This window comes from Eucyclogobius newberryi, unplaced genomic scaffold (genome assembly GCF_026437365.1).
Source record: "Eucyclogobius newberryi isolate DKJ021-1_F unplaced genomic scaffold, fEucNew1.0.hap1 SCAF_14, whole genome shotgun sequence".
Lineage (NCBI taxonomy): Eukaryota > Metazoa > Chordata > Actinopteri > Gobiiformes > Gobiidae > Eucyclogobius > Eucyclogobius newberryi.
This window is the reverse complement of record NW_027315768.1, coordinates 30,200,371-30,224,919: the sequence shown is the minus strand read 5'-3', so window position 1 is coordinate 30,224,919 and position 24,549 is coordinate 30,200,371. Positions and strand designations below refer to the sequence as shown.

The 24,549-nt window shown below is 41.3% G+C and overlaps 1 protein-coding gene across 1 annotated transcript in view; it reads left to right on the top strand.

The window, feature by feature from the left end:
• LOC140359271 (uncharacterized) overlaps positions 1-24,549 on the top strand; it is a 64,861-nt gene that overhangs the window by 22,167 nt on the left and 18,145 nt on the right. Inside the window, exons 5-8 of the mRNA XM_072444129.1 lie at positions 495-533; positions 1,113-1,232; positions 20,855-21,019; positions 21,822-24,466. Of these exons, the coding sequence (XP_072300230.1) occupies positions 495-533; positions 1,113-1,232; positions 20,855-21,019; positions 21,822-24,466 (2,969 nt within the window). The remainder of the gene's footprint in view (positions 1-494; positions 534-1,112; positions 1,233-20,854; positions 21,020-21,821; positions 24,467-24,549) is intronic.

Below are 24,549 nucleotides of genomic sequence, written 5' to 3'. Positions count from 1 at the left end.
TTCCTCTGTCTCATCTCTATCGTAGAAATAAGTATCGTACGTTTGTGAAATAGTAGCAATTAATTAAAGCATATCAAGCAATACAATTTCCTTTGCAAATAACACAAAACCCCGTCTTATTGTGTCTAAAACCTGCTTGGATTGTTGTTCAGCTCTAATGCATTTATTCATATTATAATCATAGTATGTATCAGTTTATATAATTGTATTTCATGTAGGTATTTATGTATTATTTTTATACAGCAACATTTTGAAATACTAAAGACAAGTTCCTGTTCTGCAGCAAGAGTTAGAGATCGTTCCAGAGCCTGTGTTCTACTGTTCATTGTAATAACACATGTAATTAATTATTGTTTAAGTCGTTAAGGAGGCAATAAGTGGAGTCTCGGGGTTTATCAAAGTAAAGACCTGTGATCCTGTGTGTGTGATGCATTATATTCACTTACATAATATTATATGTGTCATTACACTCACCGTGTGCTTTGTGTTTGCAGGTGGCAAACCAAGTGGTCCAGGCTCTGCTCACTCAGAAGGTAAATAAAACTACATTATTCTTTACAAAATGAGCTTTAAAAGTCCTTTATTAGACATTATTCAGGCGTAAATGCACTGGGAACCCTTTACTTGGCATTTATTTGGAGGAAATAGTAAGAGAAGGACAATTAATAGCGTCAAGGATGTACCAGATTACACAAACAACTGAGGGAAAGCTACACTTTAACTGAGGGAGGAGGAGGATACGGCCAAGAAAGCAGAGAACCAACTTTGTTCATTTTCTTTTCTACCTAAAGAAAACAAGTGGCACAAAGTTCAACATCTTCTCTGTCAACTCAAATGAGCTCAAAGGTTAAAATAGTGTTTTTGTAATAATTCCAGAAAGAAAGTGGAGCCATTATTCAACCCCAAAAACATGATGGTTGAAAGTCCTTTAAGACTTTACTTCAGAAGTTTGTCGGGTCAATCCTTAAATACCCATAAGTTTCAACATTTGCGGATGATAAATTTAAATGTTTCTTTGGAAAACCATGAATCTGAGTTATAGGCCTCCATTTGAAGCCATAAAATCAAACTGTGGAAGACAAATGTCACGGTGTGTTCACGTGTCGCTCCAGGACCTGAAGGAGGAGTGTGTGAAGCTGAGGACGCGAGTCTTCGACCTGGAGCAGCAGAACAGCATTCTGAGTGTTCTCTTCCAGCAGAGGGTCAAGATGGCCGCCGCACCACACTCCCAGGTCTGATCACACACACAATCACACTACACACTACACACACTACACACACACTACACACTACACACACTACACACACACTACACACTACACACACACACACTACACACTACACACACTACACACTACACACACACAATCACACTACACACTACACACACTACACACACACTACACACACTACACACACACACTACACACTACACACACTATACACTACACACACTACACACACACAATCACACTACACACTACACACACTACACTACACACTACACACACTACACACACACACTACACACACACACTACACACACTACACTACACACTACACACACTACACACACACACTACACACACACACTACACACACTACACTACACACTACACACACTACACACACACACACTACACACTACACACACTACACACACACACTACACACTACACACACACACTACACACTACACACACACACTACACACACTACACACACACACTACACACACTACACACACACACTACACACACTACACACTACACACACACACTACACACTACACACACTACACACACACACTACACATTACACACTACACACTACACACACTACACACACACACTACACACACACTACACACTACACACACTACACACTACACACACACACTACACACACACACTACACACTACACACACTACACACTACACACTACACACACTACACACACACACTACACACTACACACACTACACACACACACTACACACACTACACACACTACACTACACACTACACACACTACACACACACACTACACACACACACACTACACACTACACACACTACACACACACACTACACACACACACTACACACTACACACTACACACACTACACACACACACTACACACACTACACACACACACTACACACACTACACACACACTACACACACACACTACACACACTACACTACACACTACACACACTACACACACACACTACACACTACACACACTACACACTACACACACACACTACACACTACACACACTACACACACACACTACACATTACACACTACACACTACACACACTACACACACACACTACACACACACTACACACTACACACACTACACACTACACACTACACACACTACACACACACACTACACACTACACACACTACACACACACACTACACACACTACACACACTACACTACACACTACACACACTACACACACACACTACACACACACACACTACACACTACACACACTACACACACACACTACACACTACACACTACACACACTACACACACACACTACACACACTACACACACACACTACACACACTACACACACACTACACACACACACTACACACACTACACTACACACTACACACACTACACACACACACTACACACTACACACTACACACACTACACACACACACACACACACTACACACACTACACACACACACTACACACTACACACACTACACACACACACTACACACACTAAACACACACACTACACACACACACTACACACTACACACACTACACACTACACACACTACACACACACACTACACACTACACACACTGCACACACACACTACACACTACACACACTACACACACACACTACACACTACACACACTGCACACACACACTACACACTACACACACTACACACACACACTACACACTACACACACTGCACACACACACTACACACTACACACACTACACACACACTACACACACTACACACACACACACTACACACTACACACACTACACACACACACTACACACTACACACACTATACACACACACTACACACACTACACACTACACACACTACACACTACACACTACACACACTACACACACACACTACACACTACACACACACACACTACACACACTACACACTACACACACTACACACTATACACTACACACACTACACACTACACACACTACACACACACACTACACACTACACACACTGCACACACACACTACACACACACACACTACACACTACACACACTACACACACACACTACACACTACACACTACACACACTACACACACTACACTACACACACACACACTACACACACTACACACTACACACACACACTACACACTACACACACACTACACACACACACTACACACACACACACTACACACACTACACACACTACACACTACACACACACACTACACACTACACACACACACTACACACTACACACACTACACACACACACTACACACTACACACACACACACTACACACACACACACACACACACACACACTACACACACACACACACACACACACACACACTACACACACACACACACACACTACACACACACACACACACACACACACTACACACTACACACACTACACACTACACACTACACACACTACACACACACACTACACACTACACACACACACACACACACTACACACACTACACACTACACACACTACACACTACACACACTACACACTACACACACTACACACACACACTGCACACACACACTACACACTACACACACACACACTACACACTACACACACCACACACACACACTACACACTACACACTACACACACTACACACACTACACACACTACACTACACACACGCACACTACACACACTACACACACACACACACACACACACACACTACACACACACACACACACACACACACACACACACTACACACACACACACACACACACACTACACACACACACACACACACATACACACTACACACACACACACACACACACACTACACACACACACACACACACACACTACACACACACACACACACACACACACTACACACACTGCACAAACAAAGGGCCGACAGGAGCGTACCGCCGGGAGGGACGCCTGCATTTTACATGAGCGGACACACTTCTTGACTTGAAGCGTCTGGAGAGGAGCCAGTGATGCTGAGTTCACTGTAGCTTTCAAATGGCTTCAAATGCGGCACTAGAAGCCTAAACTCCAACATTATCTGTTTGGTTTTAAGTTTCCTCGGTCATATTGTGTGTGCACAAGTCTGAATATTACATCATTTTGTAATTACATGTGCTGCATTTTGATTTAATTTTGTTGTTAATTTGCCGAAACTATTCACATCGGTCAACAACTCAAAAGGAAATAATCAAAGCCGAGCCGCGTACGATGCCAATCAAAAATCTTAATTTATTTGATTTTTTGGAGCACTAAACTCTGGGAAAAACGTCCACGGCTGTCGTGAAGGGGCGTGTCTCTCCACAAACCTGACTTGTAACCTGTCTGGTGGCGGATCAGTCTGCTGGTTCCCGTGCAAGTAAACTGACCACCACCAGAGCAGCGAGAAAACAAAAATTGATGTTCAGACTTTTGAGCAGCAAACAAGGAAAGCGCTCAAATCAGAGGTTTGTCCCGTAGGCTTCGTTAGACAGGACCGCAAAGAGAAAACGGGATGAGAGAGAAGGGAGGACATGCAGTAAATAGTCAGAGCCAGGATTTGAACTCACGACCCTGCAGCCGACTGCGTATGGCATATGTGCTGCCGCCTTAACCACTCCACCACCGGGCAACACGTCCATTAAAGTCATATGATGCATTAGACTACACTTTTCAGTAAAACAAGGGGGAAAATTATTACATTTACAATTCCACCCAATAGTTTTTCTCAAATTAGTTTCTTCCTGGTTTGACAAGAGGTCAGCCCAACGTTCTAAAGTCTAAAGAATAAAGTCTAAAGTATAAGACGTACAACTACAGTAGTTGGCCGTAATGTAACACTTGGATACCAGCCGCCAAAAAACACCAAAGAAGAGTTAGAAAAATTGTCACATTTTCTTCACAAACTGCAACTCGACAGATGTAAAGCGATGATCATTATTTACCACGGGGACAAACTCGGCAAACAATCGCAGTTAGCACTTCTCCACATCAGTCGCCGCCGTACAATCTGCTCTTGGCCTGAACGTCCCCCACATGCACAGTAAGAACCCAAAGTCTACAAATGAACTCCGACCACCATCAAAAAGAAGAGCGGGGGTAAAAGGAAAAGACAAAGAGCAGGATAAAGACAGCGCACCTTATGTAACTGTGCGGATAAAAGCCCAGCCTCACTCTCGACCCCGTTTAATTAGCTCGGCCGCTGTCCCTGTGTTACGCACGGCTGCTCGTGTACTAACTCGCTCCGGCGTTAGCCTCTCCCGCGCGCGCTAATTGTGACACATTTGAACCCGAGCTTTATAATCCAGCCCTAACTACGATGTCATTGAAGTCCGCTGCTGCTGCTGCTGCTGCCGATCCGACTGCGCTGCACAAATTGGCCGGCGCTCAACCGTGACGCTCCGGAGGTGACCACGCAGCGCTGTCATCGCACCGTTTCATTTCTGTAAAGAATTTAGCGGAGGTGGAGCTGAGTTACATTGACTGTAGAACATTTACATTATACTTTAGAGTAATATGTTTCGCAGTGTTACATCGTGGTGGACGATATTGACAAAAATGAAGCTCTGTATATATATATTTTGCATGATTAATGATAATATTTCACTATTGTATCGGGAATGTGCAGGAATGTGGCCGTAAATGTCTTTGATGAGGTTTAAATATCGTGCAAAAATGTGAATGGACGTTGAAATTAACCACATAATTCAGAAATATCACTTTATAACCATGTTTGGTGAATATACAATTGATATTTCTGATAGTTTTTGCAATATTTTCCTCTCTTTCTATACACCTGACACTTTATACTTACATAATGTCATGACCTGGCTACTACGCCAAGCTAACACCAAACTCACGGACGTTTCGGCGATGTGGTGACAAAAGTCTTGGCTGTACAGTGTGTGCGTGTGTGTTCAGAACGTATGTGAGCAGTGTAGGAACCACACACGCACAACACACAATAATCATAACATAGTGACAATAAACGCTTACATCTTGATTTCTGTGGATTTCGTCGACCGAATGTAGCTTTTCCGATTAAACCTGAAACGAATCATTTAACTCTCTGGACTTTTCCATTTTCTTTCAAGGATAATAAGTGATGTTACTGACTTGGAATAACGTTAAGTTGACCCTTTCTTCGGCGCTGTGGGCGATCTCAGTCGGGTCACCTCCTCCAACTCCAGATCCTATTTTTAAATCAGAAGTCACACATAGTCGGTGGAGTACAGTGTGTGTTTTTGGTCTTGGAAAAGCCCCACACCGTCCAGGAGCACAACTTAAACTAATATTGTAAATCTAGACGTCTGCTTAGTTTGGGGCGACGGTGTTTTATTCACGGCTAATCAAAGTGTCTGTTCATAACTGCCGTAGCCAGTAGTGTCTTTTAACTTGCTGCTAACGTGTTTTTTCTTCACGTTTCTCTCCTGGATCCTCTTTGATCAGGCCCGTTCTGTTCATTTAGCAGTTTGTTTTTAACACTTTCCTTAGGCCTGGGTTTTAAAGCTTTGATCATGGGTGAAATAATAACGACGTAGCTGCCCACACACACACACGCACGCACGCACACACGCACACACACACTCGCGCAAGCACACACACACACACACACACACACACACACTCAGAAACGAGACTGTGAGAAACTACTATCACCACTACTACGTGTCTTTGCTGGATTAAATCTGCTGCAGTCACCACGATTCTACAATGTAACCTTTGTGATACTTTGCTGTACGTCTCTAGCGCCGGCATTCTAACGGCGGGTGCAGTTCCGTATGTTAGCGCCAGTGCGTTTTTAGTTAGCGTTAGCCTCCAAACAGCACAAACTATGAGAAACCAGGGCTGTTTTAGACAGCCCTGGTTCAACCTGGTTCTGGACCAACACTCGACCACCAGAGCCTCTTTACAAAACATGTCTGTGTCTGTGTGTGTTTAGTTTAATGCTTTAGCAATTAGCATAAAAAACAACAATTGCTCCTTTTTTCTTTTCTTCATCTAACATTTTTGCGGAAATAATTGCATCAAAAACATAGTGTTCATAACAATTTTACAACAAAATGTACCTTTTTTCATAGTTTTGGCCGGGGTGCGACTTATACTCCAGAGCAACTTATATGTGATAGTATTAGTTATTTTCACACTGGCAACCACAAGAGGGCGCTCTAGGCTCTAAGCGACGCAGAAGAAGAACCTGCACTTCCTCTACCTCTGGAGTTTGTGGAGTTGTTTAGAAGTGACACAGAGGAAGAAGAATTCAGTGGATTTAGTGATTTGGGGTAAAACTGATGCTTTGGTAAACTTGTTAGCATGTTCTTTATGCTATAGTTATCTGAATAACTGTTCATATGTTACGTTAACATACCAGACACTTACCACAGTTCTGTCTGTGCCTCATGTAGCTGAAGGTGTTAGCGTTAGCATACGTCATGTAGCTGAAGGTGTTAGCGTTAGCATACGTCATGTAGCTGAAGGTGTTAGCGTTAGCATACGTACACCTATTCACCATGTTCTTTAATCTGTTATTATTTTAAATTGCATTTCAAGAATAAATGTCGGTTCTTTTCCCCCAAAAAATGTGTCTTATACTCCAGTGCGACTCTATTATTCATTTTTTGGCTGGTGCGACTTATACTTTATTTCTCTGCCTCGTCAAAGTGAATGAGACGTTTGTGCCGCGTTCTAGTCAACTTTTCCGAGATCCGACTTGTAAATAGATTAGCACCGGATCAGCCTCACATCTCAGAAACTCTGGGAACTTTTCAGAACCCAGAGTTCTTCCAAATTAGAGCATCCAGCATCCCACGAGGCTGCGTCCTGCATCTGGATACAGTCCGACAGTTAAAACATCGATGTGCTATTTTCTCCTTCGTTCCTCTCGCTGAGCCTCTGCACTTCAATGCTCTGTTATGTTCCGCTACGCTAATGTTGCTAAGTCTAAGTCACAGAACTAATGACAGACATTCACTTTCAAACATTGCTCTGTCACTTGCAAATGTGTTCACGATGCGCTGGTTAATAAATTAACACAATTCGATCTAAATTTTTGCCGATTTGATCTTGTTCTTGTTTTTTAGCATTTGATTCTAGTCGTTACGGGACATAAACTGCTCATAGTTTGTCCGACTTGATATCTGGGACACTGGAACTGGAGCATTGTACCTGAACCGGGCCGATATCACTCCTGGACGAGTCTGGTGGTCATGGTTTCCAGCTTTTTGTCATGAGCAACATTTTGAGGACATTTTCCCATTCAAAATTCATATATAATTTTGTTTTACATCATTAATCGCGACGCCAACGGTCTGAAAACCCATGAATACTTTCACTACTGCCCAAAGTCCTCTGCAAATGTAAATACAATATTAAAATCAACAGCTACAGAACCAAGAGGTGCTGAATTTCACATCCCTTCGCCGCCTGAAACACAGAATGGCACATACGTCGCTCTGGCTTCCTCTCGCCTCAGACCGGCCCCTGAAGTGTCTTGCCCGAGGACGTGACTGCAGTATTTTTTATTTATTTATCACACAACTGGCTCAGGCTTGATGTGTGAGCAAAAGATCCATGCTGCAATGAAAAGTAACACGTTTCTCTCGACGCGAAGTGAACGCAACGACTAGAAACACTAATATTTGATAAAAGATTGACAGCTTCGCCTCCAGGAAAACGCCGAAAAGTCCTTCGAAATCCACGTCTGCGCTGCTAATTGAGCCAAGGTGGACTCAGTATTAGTGGAGGATATTTCTCGTCTTTTACGCTTGTCTTCTGGTTCAGACAATGTTAAATGTAGAATACGGGGGTTTTAAGACGCTGGAATAACTTCATTATGCTTCAATTTAACTGATATGCAATGTTTAGTGATCAAATAATCAATAAATGGACAATAAACTGGCTCCTAAACATGATATTTGCTGAGAAAAGAGATTTTATGACTCGGAATTACTCAAAAATGACACGGCAAACAAGTACGTTCAGCTTTTTTGATGGAAAAAAACATTTTGTCTGCATTTTACACCGTCAAGATCTCACTTTAACGTTGAATTTTGTCTAAATCTGCACAACTAACTGCTTAATAGAAAGAATAATCATGCTAAATATTGGATTAAATCAAACTTGACCGTAGTATGTGATGCTCTTTGGGAAACCGCACATCACGTCACTTTTATCGTGATCTACAACACTCTGCAGCGCTGTGAGAACGTCTACAAGAATATGCTTTGTTCTACTATTCTCTCTATAACTGTGTCTCATATTATTATAGTTGATGGATGAGTGTGATTATACAGATTTACACAATATAATCAGTTGAACTAGACGTGGGCAATGTATCAAAATGTACATAATATAAAAATTGATATTCATTTTTGTCAATATTGCCCAAATTAAACTAATTTCATGAACTAATTTCACCTCAATCAATAGTTCTAAACAGTAAGCCTAAATAAACAAATATATACCGTATTTCCCGGACTATAAGTGGCACTGGAGTATAAGTCGCACCAGCCAAAAAATGCATAATAGAGAAGAAAAAAACATATATAAGTTGCACTGGAGTATGAAATGTGGTTGCAAGTGTAAAAATATCAAATAATATCACATATAAGTCACTCTGGAGTATAAGTATAAAAGTATAAATGTAAGTATAAGTCGCACCACGGGCAATACTATGAAAAAAAGTGCCACTTATAGTCCGGAAAATAAGGTATATGCTTTTTTATTTGATCAATAATCGTACCACTAAAATGTGTTATTTATTGATTTGTTCTTGTTATATGTAACATTTTGAGGACCTTTCATCCTTTTTTGTTTTAAATTGTTGGTCTTCATGGCACGATCCTAATATCTCATCGTTCTGAAACCCGTGCATACTTAAAAGTTTGAGCAGCTCCTGAGCGCTCACTCCGGCGTGATAAGCGACCCTCATTACCGAAGCAGGCCACAGTAGTTGGTTGCTGATGTTAACTGTGATGAATGCGCTGCTCTTGGACACGTTCGAGTTCACGTTTCAGCGGCGGCGTTTCAGCGGCGGCGTCTCACACTGAGCTCAGACATGCTGCCCTTTAACTCAAAGGTCAAAGATGAAGTCCACTGTTTACCGCTCCGCTGGACCCAAGACGTCTGTAATGATCTGGACTGAGGCGCCTCGGGGTGACTTTCATAGTGGAGCATATGTTCTTGTAGATGTTTTTCACTCTTGGAAACTTAAATATTACATTATTAGAACGATTCGATTCATTCCGTTTGGGACCGTCTCCGCTCACATGCCGCCACGCTTCGTCTGCTGGGCTGACGGCGGCGCTCCCAAATCCCCTCAGTGATCAATTAAGCAAAAATTTAAAGTTTTGTGGGAATAATTAACGGAAGAACATGAATTACTGTCCGTGAGCAGCATTTCTAAGCGGCCAATCTGCTAAGGTTCTGCTTAAACTGTAGAAATAGCTGAGAACGCCAACGCAGAGTTTCATTCGCAATCGCGGCTACGGTGATGGTGACGGGCCGCCCACCTCTGCAGCTCCCGGGCCTTTCCCTTTGAGTTTTGAGCGTGTGGAAAGGCGGCCGTATCCACTCTGTTGGCGTGCTCGTTCATGAAAGAAAGGGCAAGAATCAGAATAGTTAGAATGAATCGAATGTTTAATCCCTGCCAGTACAATTCTAATACAGATCAACAGAGCACTTACCAAATCCGTCCCTATCGAATGTGACGCTTTCCCTGCTCTGCTCGTACATTTATAACGTTTCGATATAGGGCGTAATAGGAAGGGGGACGCCTCTTCGGTCTGTACTTTTCCAGTTTCGCACATGAGATGTCCTTATCTATGAATGTGATCTGTGTGAGGCCCCTTCACAGTTTCAGCACAGCTTGACTGAATGACTAAGTTTAATACAATCTAGCAAAGTTAATATAGTTGATATTCCCTTATTATATCAAAGTACAGTTTTAATACAATCTGTAAAGTTAATATATTTGATATTCCCTTCAGCTCGTATCCTCGTGTTTGTGACGCCCCGTCCAGCCGCGTGACATGATGAATCTTTCTCGAAAATTGTGGTTTTCGGCTCTCTTCCGTGTGAGTGTGAGACAAATGATCATCTTTAATGTTATGTCTGGTCTGGGCAGTTTGGGTCACGACGTCTTTAAATCATGGAAAATGTAATAAATCCTCTTGTGTACAAAAAGGTGTCAAAATATTCATTCTCATACTAGTATTCAAGCTAGACACTCGTCCGAGAAAATATCGATATTCAACAGGACAAAATTAGACGTTTCTTGAAGCGTTTTAGAAAGATTTTGAGCTTTATCAGATGTAGTATAACACCAACATGTTTAAAAAGTACTTTGTGTTTATTTTTACTTTATTTAGTACTTAGTGTTTGTTTACATTGTGTTGAAAATGTCAGTCTGTAGTACAAAACCTTGACTCGAAAAACAGAGCATTTTTTATTATCATTGTGGTATCAAAATTGGTGTCGCGAGTCAAGTAAATTGCTTACTACCAAAATCGAGTTTGAAGTATTATTATCACGACAAAAACATGTCATGTGACTTTATATACAGTACTTTTTATGAATATCTATATATATGCATTTGCTTTCTACAACGGTCCGAAACACATCAGTCAAATACAGCAAACAATTAGAAAGACTGAACGTTAATGCTACAAAAAGTACATTAACGCGCAGCCTGTGTGAAGCAGACTGTCTTCAGGAAAAAGCAGTCGAGTTGTTTGTAATTAGAGTTCTGAAAGACCGGGCGAGACCATGGAACAGGTGTAACCTTGCTGAGGGGCCGCGGCGATCCACCCCAGCGCGTTCTGATGAGGAGCTCAAACCGAAACGTGCATAAAACCCATCTCGTCCTTGTGCTTTTACGGTCTGATGAGCGTCCGTCTGCTTTTACCGTTCGGATGAAAACAACCGGACGGGAAATCGTTTGGGTGTCCTCGACTCTTACACCTTTTCCCCCCCCACGGGCTCAGAATAGATCCAACAGGAGGGAGAAGGGGAGAACAAATGCAAAACGGCATCCAGGAACACCTCAATCAGTAATGTGCATGATTCGGTGGCTAAATACTGTCTCCCACAACCTGAGAAGTTAATAGTTCAAACGTTACTAAACCTGCTCTGTCTTTGCTCCTCTGGGCGTGCTGAAAACCTGCATTCAGACTGTGTTTTTGTACTATTCTGCTTCAAATACTTCCTGATATTGTAGTTGCATTACATTATACGCAGGATGGAAAAAGCTGTGTTTATTGTGCATTTATTTATCACTAATTAAAGACGGAAACATTCCAAGAGCTGTGAATGATTATTTTCTCACTATTATAAAGTCAAGTCAAGTTAAGTTTATTCATAAAGCACATTTAAAACAACCACAATGGCCCAACGTGCGATGCAAAGGCAAAACAAAATGAGAAAATGACAAAAATAACGCTATGAAATGTTCTGCTCAGCTTGTGTTTAAAGCCTGTGCCAACAAATGGGTTTACAATAAAGATTTAAAACATATTCAGATAAAAGCACAGAGAGACGGGGAGGAGCCAGTCCATTCACAGATTTTTAAAAACCATCAACAAAATCTAATTAAAATCAGGTCTGAAGCTGACAAAGAGGTGCAAAGAGGAGAAATGTGCTGGGTTTATCTGGCGCCTGTGAGCAAACGAGCAGCCGCTTTCTGGACTAACCATGAGTCTAACCCGGAGCACAGCATGAAAGACACGCGCCAGGTCTGCGCGGCGGAGGGATTGTTGAAGCGAGCGAGTGCGATAGATAAAAGGCAGAGCGAAAAGAGGGCGGGGCAACAAACGCTGTCAAAAACGATGAGGTATATTTGCACGTATCGAACCCAAACTGCACTTAAACGACTGCAACTGCACAGGAGGTCATGCAAAAACAACTAGATTATTACTATTTTTTCTGATTTATGATGTATCAATGTTATTTAGTCAGGTTTTTGTTCTTTTAGTTGTCTTTTTTGTGTGTAAATATGTGGTGAAGGTGGAATATTATAGTTTAGTTTTGTTTTGAGGCTGTATTGTTATGTCAGTATTTGTTGTTATTTGAATAAATTAAAACATTAAAAAAAAAGTACAGAAAAGTACCTGCAAACAGAGTATTTATTTGTTAGAGTTGTGTAAATTAGATTAAACTCATGATTCTCTTCAAAATCTCCATGTTAAGTCTTGTTTCTTACCGAGCGTGTGAAAAGGAAGTGAAGGAAGAATGAACTAAAGTGTAAAAAATCAAGTATGTTTTAATGTTAGTTATGTTTTACTGTTAAGCCTTTTGTCCCAATCGTTTTTCTTTCATAAACTGTGCAACAATTTCTTCTCATCTCCAAATGTCAAACAGTTTGATCCCGGCTCCGACCAGTTTATCTGTGGAGCATGATTCATTCAAAGCTCTTTACGGAACAGGAAAAGATGCATTAAAATGACAGTAAAAAACACAAACGATCGAGGTAAAATGGACTTTAAAAGAGCAAATTGAAAATAAAATGCTTTCCACAAACACATAATAACAGACGTCTTCATCGTGCATCAGACGCCGGAACACTGGATATTTACTGTTGTCTCTCCCAAGCTTGATATACAAACAGCAAAAGTAAAGAGTTATTTTCTATACAGCCAAATCATAATTTCACCTTCAGGCAGCCAAAGATGTTCAAATAAAAACCTTTTGCAAATCACAATAAAGGGACAAAGCATAACTGCACAAGCAAAAGTCTTTTCTTCTCCATATTGAGTTATTATTATGATTATTATGATTATTTTGTCTTATTGTCTTATTTTGTGCTGCATCTGTAGATATTTGGTTCAGTTCTTGGACAATTGGAAAACATTTTACAGCCACTTTTAATCCCTGTGTCTCTGGTGTCTAAAATATCATCTTTTATCTTCAGTTTTATTCAGATTTAATTTCAGATCACTTCAATCTTCCAGGCTCTAAACATAGAGTCTGTTATTTGAATGTTGACGTTGTGCAACCTTTTTTAATCAAATGTCGATGTTTAAGTTGAATAAACCAATGCAAACATGACTTCCACAGTAAGTTGTGTCTGTAGATGTCTCTGTATGCTTCTATTTTAGTATTTTATTATCACTATCCAATATAAACTTAATCTACACTCAAACATTTTTTAATAATTTATGTGAATCCTTTTTAGACTGAGCATGAAAACAAAAAGATTCAGAGTTTCAAATCGACAAGAAAAGATATTAAAAGAAAAATATCACAATGTTTCTCCTCCCAGTATTTATCAAACTGAAATCAGATTTAATTTTGTTTTTTTTTTATATTTAGAAAAGTGAATTTAATTGTTTTTAACGGTTTTATTTCACCATTTGGGTTGTGCAGAAGTTTAGTGTCCAATGAGAAACAATAAAACAATCTTTATTTTTCTTTTCTTCTCTTACACATTCAGACACTTTTTCAAAACTCTAATAGAACTCACCAAAACAGCAGAAATAAGTAAAAACCCTCAGATAATTACGAGGCTAACGAAGCGCCGCTTGCCCCGCTCGCCCCGCTCGCCCCGCTCCGGCCACACGAGGCGCCCAAAGACGTTATTCAAGTCGTATTGTTCCAATCACAGGTCGCATTGTGCTTGAACACACGCGGCGCATTGACCTTGGCCTTCAGCTCCACGGACACTTGTGATTGAGCGCTTTGTTCAACTTTATCGCCGGCGTCAGATCCCCCGATAAACCCCCGACGCGATCCCCGTAATTAGTCGAGAGGTTGTCCCCCCGGCGCCGTTTCCTTTCGCTCGCGACGTCCCGGGATTGAAAAGACCGCGCGCAATCAAGTAATACAAGTGCACATATCAATGAATGGAGCAAATGAGTTGAGTCTCCAGCTCCCCCGCGCAATTAATTCCCATTCACGTTAATTATTGCGAAAGGATGACACTAACAACTTTGAGAGGAAGCGGCGGCGCGAGCGATCAATGCGCTTTTAGATGAGGTCGTGGCATTAAGGGCCGCGGGTCGCCGTCTGCAGAAGGAGCGGCTGCGGCGTCACGGGGAAGTACGTTTAGGAGTTGGTCAGTTGCATTTCGATTTCTACTTATTTTTCAATTCGGCGCATTTTTTGTGAAGCTCGGAGATGAACGGGATTAATGAGAAAGTTAGAAAAGTTAGAAAATCGAATGATGAAACGGTCATTGTTCAATAGATCCAAAAGGTTGGGAGTCTTTCAGAGCAAAAGCTTAGCACAACTAGATTATTTAACTTATTTAAAACAAAATCTGACTACCGGATTTTTACTACCGGACTATAAGTCGCTCTGGCAAAAAATGCATAATCGAGAAGAAAAAAACACATAGTCGCACTGGAGTATAAGTCGCATTTTTGGGGACATTTATTTGCTAAAATCCAAGACCAAGGACAAACATTTCATCTTAAAATGCAGTTTAAAACAATAACAGATGAGAGAACATGGTGAATAGGTGTATGTATGCTAACGCTAACACCTTCAGCTACATGAGGCACAGACAGAACAGTGGTAAGTGTCTGGTATGTTAACGTAACATATGAACAGTTATTCAGATAACTATAGCATAAAGAACATGCTAACAAGTTTACCAAAGCATCAGTTTTACCCCAAATCACTAAATCCATTGAATTCTTCTTCTCCAACTCCACAAGCTGTAATATCACATATAAGTCGCACCCCGGCCAAAACTATATTAAAAGGTGCAACTTATAATCCGGAAAATACAGTATTTGACTTGATGTGAAAAAATTATTTAAGTTAGTTAGTTTATTTTGCTTCAAAATAAACTAACTAATTTATGTGAATCATTTATAGACTGAGCATGAAAACAAAAAGATTTAGAGTTTCAAATCGACAACAAAAGATATTAAAAGAAAAATATCACAATGTATCTCCTCCCAATATTTATTAAACTTAAATCTGATTTAATGTCGGTCTCAACTTTCACAGCTCTTCACCAGTGACACAAAGCAATCTTGAAATGATTTTTTTTATATTTAGAAAAGTGAATTTAATTGTTTTTAATGGTTTTATTTCACCATTTGGGTTGTGCATAAGTTTAGTGTCCAATGAGAAACAACAAAACAATCTTTATTTTTCTTTTCTTCTCTTACACATTCAGACACTTTTTCAAAACTCTAATAGAACTCACCAAAACAGCAGAAATAAATAAAAACCCTCAGGTAATTACGAGGCTAACGAAGCGCCGCTCGCCCCGCTTTGCTACAAAATAAACTAACTCAACTTACTTTTTTGTCCGACATTTAAATGCACAACATGTTCTGATTTTTGTTTCTTTGGAGGATTTTTTAATTACATTTTTTGGTACAACGTTGATAATAATTGGTAAATCAGTGAGTTTTCAGAATTCAAAACATTTCGTTGCGCAGACTAGTTTATACCTGTTTAACTTGCATCAGTCTGTGTATGTGCTACTTGTTGACTTCGGCCGTCAGCTCAGCGTTTACATTTGCCTCATCGTGAGAAGTGTCTGAGTTTCCTCGGGTGTTTCTTTTTCCCACCTCGACGTCTGACATGCACAGCCCGGGTAAACGTCAGTGTGGCAGAGTGTCAAAACCTAAAAAGTGACATAATGCACCTTTAAAACGCAGAGGACACAATTCCCAACTCCAAGTACTACGCTGAAGTCTGTCTTAGGCATAACACAGAAGGAATGCGGCTGAACTAAAGGCAGATTGCGCAGTATATGCATTAAACCGTCTAATATTAAAGTCTTCTCCTTTGTTGGAAAAGTGTGATCCAAAACACAGAAGCGTTCGTTAAAACATTAATCTGTGCTTCTTTCTTTCAACACCGCTTTGAAAACTTCGGACACAAACTTTGTCCATTATCCGCGGATGACATTTTAGAAGAACGCGCTGTCCTCAGATATCAGAGCTCTGTCTAAAAGTAATGAAGTTGCACCATTCTCTATTCTCTGTTTATTGGCGCTTTGCAGGAGTTCACGGAGTGTTGACACTGAGGCAATCAGAAGAGTTGGAACATCAAAGGCGTGGACCGAAGAACAATGTGTGACAAGTGGTTGTTATTTCACGGTGATTTAATTAGAGTCCCACCCTGGCGTTTGTATTTCTACTGTTCAGTTTTGCTTGTGGAAATATGTGAGAGTGAAAGTTTATAGTTATTATACCATGATTGTGTTAAAAGTTACGTTTTTATACAGCACTTGTAAAATGCAATGACAGAATATTTCAATCTAAAAGTGACAATGTTAAAGACAGTAAACAGGTGATTTGAGCTAAGCACAAAAAAGTGTATGTATAAACTGAAATTACAACTACAACAATTTACAAACGAATGAAAGTTGGACTAAGCATTTTCTAATTCAGATGACATTATACTTGTCTCTACTTCTTGTCACTTTAACTACTTTTGCCTCTTAAAGCTGCAGTACCAACATTTCTCTTGTACAGTCAGATTTTTCCTTGTAAAGTATATTTCAATGTGCCGCTTTGTTAGAATTATATATATATATAACTCTTTGGGATGATAGTGTGTTGGATTTCCACCACGCTTCACTTTATTGTCTGAAAAAGCTGTCGGTAAAGTCATGCATGTGAATACCAGCCATGTGTCAGAGGGTTTGTGGGAGCGAGGAGCACGTTAGATAGATTTAAATACTGAATTTCCACTTTTACAGTTTGAAAATCAGGCTTTAACTCGTCTAGTTTGGGACAAAATGAAACACCAAAGCTGAGTTTTCGGCCATTGGCGTTTTGTAGCGAGCCTGCAAAAGTATAAATGTACTTTATATCTATATATGGACATAAGCAACTGCTCCACCAGTGCTGCAGGACGTACGCATGAGCCCTTTGCTCTGGTTTTGCACATGAACTTTTCTATGGATTTATGAGTACCGTACTTTCCGGATTATAAGTCGCACTGGAGTATAAATTGAAATGTATTTAATCAAATCTAAAACCAGAACAGACGTTTAATCTTGAAATGCAATTGTACGTATGCTAACGCTAACACCTTCAGCTACATGACGTATGCTAACGCTAACACCTTCAGCTACATGAGGCACAGACAGAACTGTGGTAAGTGTCTGGTATGTTAACGTAACATATGAACAGTTATTCAGATAACTATAGCATAAAGAACATGCTAACAAGTTTACCAAAGCATCAGTTTTACCCCAAATCACTAAATCCATTGAATTCTTCTTCCTCTGTGTCACTTCTAAACAACTCCACAAACTCCAGAAGAAGAGGAAGTGCAGGTTCTTCTTCTGTGTCACTTAGAGCCTAGAGCGCCCTCTTGTGGTTGTCAGTGTGAAAATAACAAATAATATCACATATAAGTCGCACCCCGGCCAAAACTATGTAAAAAGGTGCAACTTATAATCTGAAAAGTACGGTATTTAAAAAGGGGACATAATGGGATCTGCTGAGCTTTTGGTGGGATTTTGGCATTTTTATATTTGCTTGAAATGCTGCATCTATAGCTTCATTAACTGTTTGCTCTTTAACATACGCCCAGTCACTTTTGCATCTAAAGTTATTGTTCCTCTAGTGTGTTTACATGGGCTTGAATATCCCGGGTTTGAGCGTCGGTTTGAGCGTTTGGTGACGACAGTGTTCTGGACATGATGTTTACATGCGCTCAGAGAAACCAGGAAACCCATCTCCCCGTTGCCATGCCGAATCTGAACATCCTGCACATTTAGAGTGGCAATTATAACAACTTGGGCACAGATACGGCAGTGGAAAAATGTGGCCCACAGCGTCTCTTTAGTTTGAGAGGCAAACACACATTGGCTGTATTGCACAGTAGATGACTTTAATGGTTTATGAGGACAACATTTTATTAAAAAGCCCCGGTAAAAAGTTTGAGTCGACCTGGGAAATGAGCTGCCCAGTGTGTTTCTTGAGTTTGCTCATGCTCAGTACAGCGGCCCTGAAAGAAATACCAGGATATTTCTTTAAAAACCTGATCATGTCACTGCAATATTATTCACAACTTTATTATAACCATATATCCCACTTATATTGACTACGTTTCCAGCTGTTTAATGTACACATCGAGGGGTAAATGCTACACTCCAGTCGTTCCACAGTTACAGAAGCAGAACTGGGCCGACGTTGTAAATGAGAATTTGTTCTCAATCGACCGACCTGGAATAAATAAAGGTTAAATAAATGAAATAAATCAAACTAAGAGCAGTCAAGCCTCTGTGTCTCCTCCCATTCATCACCATCGCCGGTGTTTAGACCCCAAAGATCACGTTCCCGATAAAATTTCCCACCATTTCATCGACGACGTCTCCACCTGCCACGATCCGAGCTCCAAAGTTGATCCATTCAATTCCCCACTCATTACGTCTCACACAGCACTCTGTTCGCTCTCCCACGTACTTTCGGCTCGGACACAACTCCAACAACAACACTTTGTATTTTAAAACCTGAGCCATAAAACCTGCAGAGTGGAAAACGTCAATTCATTTTTCAATAAGCCTGGGGACGAGAAGAGACAGCCGTGTGTCCAGTATATTGATTCACAGAGAGGCGTGACAGGGACAAATAGACCGCTCTGGGGCCCCGAAAATAACTGTTCTATATATTGTTCAGACAGTGGAACGATATTGGGTAAAAGGAAATAGATATGGGAAAACGTATCATCAGGAAATATTGGTTTGGTGCGGAGTAAAAGAGGGAAGATGTTCTGAATGTGAATTGATGCATGAAGTGTCTTTGCATGCATGATTTAGACTATGTTTATTCTGTTTGTTTAAGGGGAATTGAGCAAACACGGGCAGGTTTACTTAAGTAACTAAGTCCAGCTGTGTTTGTTTGATTCTCTTTAGAAATAATTATGTAAAAATGTCTCAAAACCTTAAGCATTTTATAGTTTCTACACAGGTAATTATGGGACCGAATGGCTCAATAATAACAAATAGATTATAAATGAAATGTGACTCAAACAAGAAAAGTAGATGGTATGTTATCTTATTCCATGTAATCGTGTTGTGTTATCCGAAGCAAATAACATTTTAATCGACAAAACTTAATAGTCCAGTAAGGATAATTTAAGTTTGAATTTATCTTAAAGGGTTCTTTTTTCAGACCAGAGTATTGTTTTTATTTCATCCCTGTTATGTTGAGTTGAGTTCGCAGTCAGGTATGAAAAAAGAAACAATCTTCTTATTTTAATATAAATGTGCCGTGATTTTGTTTGTATTTATGTCTATTTGATGACTACTTGTGTTTTCATTGAATTCATTCACTCTCTTTTTGTGTTACGTTTTATCGTTTGTTTATAAAATTGGAAAAAATAAAATATAAAAAAAAACGTGGAAAAAAAACAATCTTTGGTCTAAAATATGACGAATGAAATGAAATGTAGCGTGACATGGCGTCATTGAGCGCTGAAGTCAGAGCCAATCAACCAGCCTGAACCTGGTTTTTAAAATAAATGACACCCTCAAATTAACCTATTTAAAATTGAAAAAATTGACAGTTATTACTAAGAGTTGAATCAAATAGTTGTGTGGTGTAACGCAGCACGAAGCTAAATATGTCTTTGTATTATAGCTAACCATTCATCATCCCTCTTTCCTCCAGGACCTGCAGAGGAACGGTAAAGCCGTCGCGGTCGGCAGGTGGCCCAGTCTGCTCAGCCTCACCTGCCCCAGGACCAGTGGCAGCGACCTGTCCCTGTCGAGCGGCTGCAGCGAGTACTCATCCGGGTCACACACCTGGGCAGAGGGGCGGGGCTTATCCAAACAGGTAAAGGCTTCAATCAGACTCTATCAGCACCACCACTGATACTGCCATTACTACTATTACAGCTTGTACTACCGTTAGTGATAGATCCGTGTGGCGTTTGTGAACAGGGCCTGCACTCTAATAGCTCCATAAGTCAGCTCCAATGCGTTTTCAATGGGAGAGTTAGCGTTAGCCTCTAATCAGCACAAACTGTGAAAAACCAGGGCCGTTTTGGCGACTGACAACCACTCGACCACACGGAAGTGACACCAGAGCCTCATTAGAAAAAGTAGACCACTTGCAGTAGTTTAGTTTATTGATGTGGCGATCAGCTCCGTAAGTAATAGGTAACAAACATGTCTTAAATCTGCCAGTGTGCTATAATTCTACATTAATATGTAAACTTTCCAAAATAGTGCTAGAAGTTAGATATTGACTCGTTGCCAAATTTAATGAACATATAAACAGCAATGATTTGGCTGCATCCTTCACACATCAAAATTACAGTTTTATGTTGCTGCCTCAATAAAATGAATGTGATTGAACGTTTATATTTATATTAGTATGAGACTGTGCAAAACTATTCTAACCACGCCCCTCCTGGAAGGGTCAACCCCTCTACTCTTACCTTCTACAACTACAATTCATACTACTTCTATTACTGCTACTGTATTTGTCCGTGCATGCTACTTGTAATACCTCATCTATTGCTTCTATACCATTGCTTAAAAGTGTGACAGTTGAACTTGAGAAGAAGTAAAATGGTCAAAGTGATCAATTACAAACAAGGGCTTGTGTAATAAAATGTTCTCTGTATTTACAGTGTGGTGGAGGTCGGGACAAGCGTCTGAGCAGTGGATCATTCTCCAGTAACAAGTCGGCTCCCATTGAACCAACGGAACTTGGCTGGAAAGAGGGCCACATTCTAAAAGGACTGAAACGTCTTCAAATGTGTCCCAAAGAGGCTTCCTTACTTCCCACCGCACCGCACTGCAAGGACTGCATGACGTCTAATGAAGGGATTTACTCTTTTGGGATAAAGTGCGGTCAGAAAGTCAGCGCTACCAAGCAAGCGACTCCTGCCAGCAAGGCCAATAAAGACGTTATTGTGGAGGTAGCGGCTAACGTGGCTTATAGTGAAGCTGGCGAGCAACCAACCAAGGAGCTACTTAGCTTGGAAAAACTCGGCGATTCGAAAGCAGCCGGAAATACTGGCCTTTTGCTTTCCCCGGTGACTGATAATTTCTCCTTTTTGCCCACGGTCAAACCAGGAGTCAGCCCGACAGATGGCTTGCTGCAAACGGGGGACGACAATTCACTAGAACGGCAAAAAAGTTTGAAGCTAAGTGACAAGAATAATAACCAAGAAAAGACAACCGACAGAAAGTCCAGGTTGGATCAGGTTAAGAAGCAGCAAGGTGGACTGAAACAGGTGGAGAAAGGAAGTATTCAAAGCGCTGCAACCAGGGCCCTGAGTAATGAAGCGAGGCAAAGGAGTTCGTCGATGGAAGTACCGCAACGTAGGGACCAAGCAATTCAAGTGGAAACCCAGGAAAATGGAACAACTGAATCTTCGCAACCGGGACAAAGGCTGGATATAAGCGATTCAGCAAGGAGGGCGTTCATTTTGAGGAGCAAGAGCGCCGATGGAGGACAAGATCAAGCGAAACACACTCACTCGCCGCTGCATCAAAAGCTCATCAAGGATCACAAGCAAAAAGGGCAAGCTAGTCCCTCTGGGCAAAGCGGCGCAAGTAAACGCACAAGCTATAGCAAAACTCACAGTGCAGGCAAAAATTCAGTCGGTAAGATTGAACGGGAGGAACATGAAGTGGTGACGACTTCAAAATCTCTTGATAGTGTGCAAAATCGATCTCCTCTGGCGTCTCCGGTGAAGAATTCAAAGCCATTTAAGCCGCAAGAAGGTTTGAAAAGCCCAACCAAGATCCCGATGCAAATCACACGATGTCAATCCAATAACGAGGCGAATGAAGATGGGGTCTACGATAATTTGCTCTGTTCGCCACGAAAGCAAAGGCGACAGGATTACGATGTTCCCAATTCAGACCGTAGGTCTCCCTCTCCTCCGCCGCTTCCTCCTGGACGGAGCACGTCACTGCTTCTTAGATCAAGCTCAGACTCCAAAACGCAAATGCCGCTTGGGGTGAAAATGTCAAATTCAGCCAAATCCAACCAGCTACTTTGCGGGCAAGACAATCTATATGCAAAAGTTGATACGCATATCGGTTCGGCGAGAATATTCCAGGTTCATGAATCGCAGGCTGTACCACCGGCGGTCACTTGCCACAACGAAAACGGGCCGCATTTTATCCTGGCAAGTCAAAATATCTTGCAACGATCGCAACAAAGCATAAGTGAGCCAAAGCTTTCCGAGGCGCTTCCACACACTTATTCGAATGTGTTCTATCACGGCATTGTGCACAACCCGCAAGGTTCAAGGTCCAGAGGTGTTAAAATGGCAGTCCCAGTCAACGCAAAGTCACACGAAGCGATCGCCGGACAAGACAGCAATACGTTCCTTGTCTTTGAACGCGCAGGCAAAGATGATATAAAATGCCTCAAAACATTTCAAACTTTTTCTTGCGACCCACAAAAGATGCAAGACGAAAAAGCTCGCCGTAGAGTCGACATGCGTTGTAATTCGTTGGATTCGGAGCCTTGCGGGCAACCACTGGCTCCCGAACATGGCGTGATGTTGGATTGGGGGTTTGACGAAGAGGGTTGGCTATTCAAAAGATCAGTTTCTGTATCGACTAGACCTCCTTTCAAGCCTGTACTGGGTATGAACGGCGCTAAAGCACGAAGTCAAAGTTTTGGCGCACGCTACATGGATAGACCAAGTTTCAATCGATCTGGCAAAGTACGAACGCAAATCAAAACCCACTCGGGATGTTCGCTAAATTCCCTCGGTGACGTTCTTCCAGGCAGTATGAGTTGTTCAAGTAGCTACCACTGCCCCATGAATCGATCGCTCTTGAACAACTTTTTAATTGAAGAGGGATTGGCTGCCCCGTCCCATTTGGGGTCGTCCAGCGAAAGGCTACAAAGCTTAAAACTGCAACGAGAACAAGCGAGAAGACTGCAAATCGAACAACAGTTCTCGAGCGCGTTCGGAGAGCCGGTATCGGAAGAACCGGTGTCGGAAGAACCGGAAAGACAAAGTACCATTACCACAATTGAAGAGAAAGTTATGATTGGGATTGAGGAAAACTTACACAAGTCGCAAGAGCAAGAGCGAACCACGGACCAAGTGAAGCCAAAATCAGGGTCAAGTTTGGCGAATTGGTTCGGGTTTAGAAAGAGCAAACTGCCAGCGCCAAGTAAAAAGACAGAAGCGCCCAAAGTGAAGGAGGAGAAGAGGGAACAGAAGATCACTTCGCTGCTCGGAGGGAAGCAGACCAAGGCCGACAAGAAGAGAGAGAGGCGGAAAAGTGAAGGCAAAGAAATGTAAGAAATTAATGCTTTTGATATTCATTCATACAACATGTTATGTATGCGACATGGTAGCATGTTCTTCCGATAACATTGTG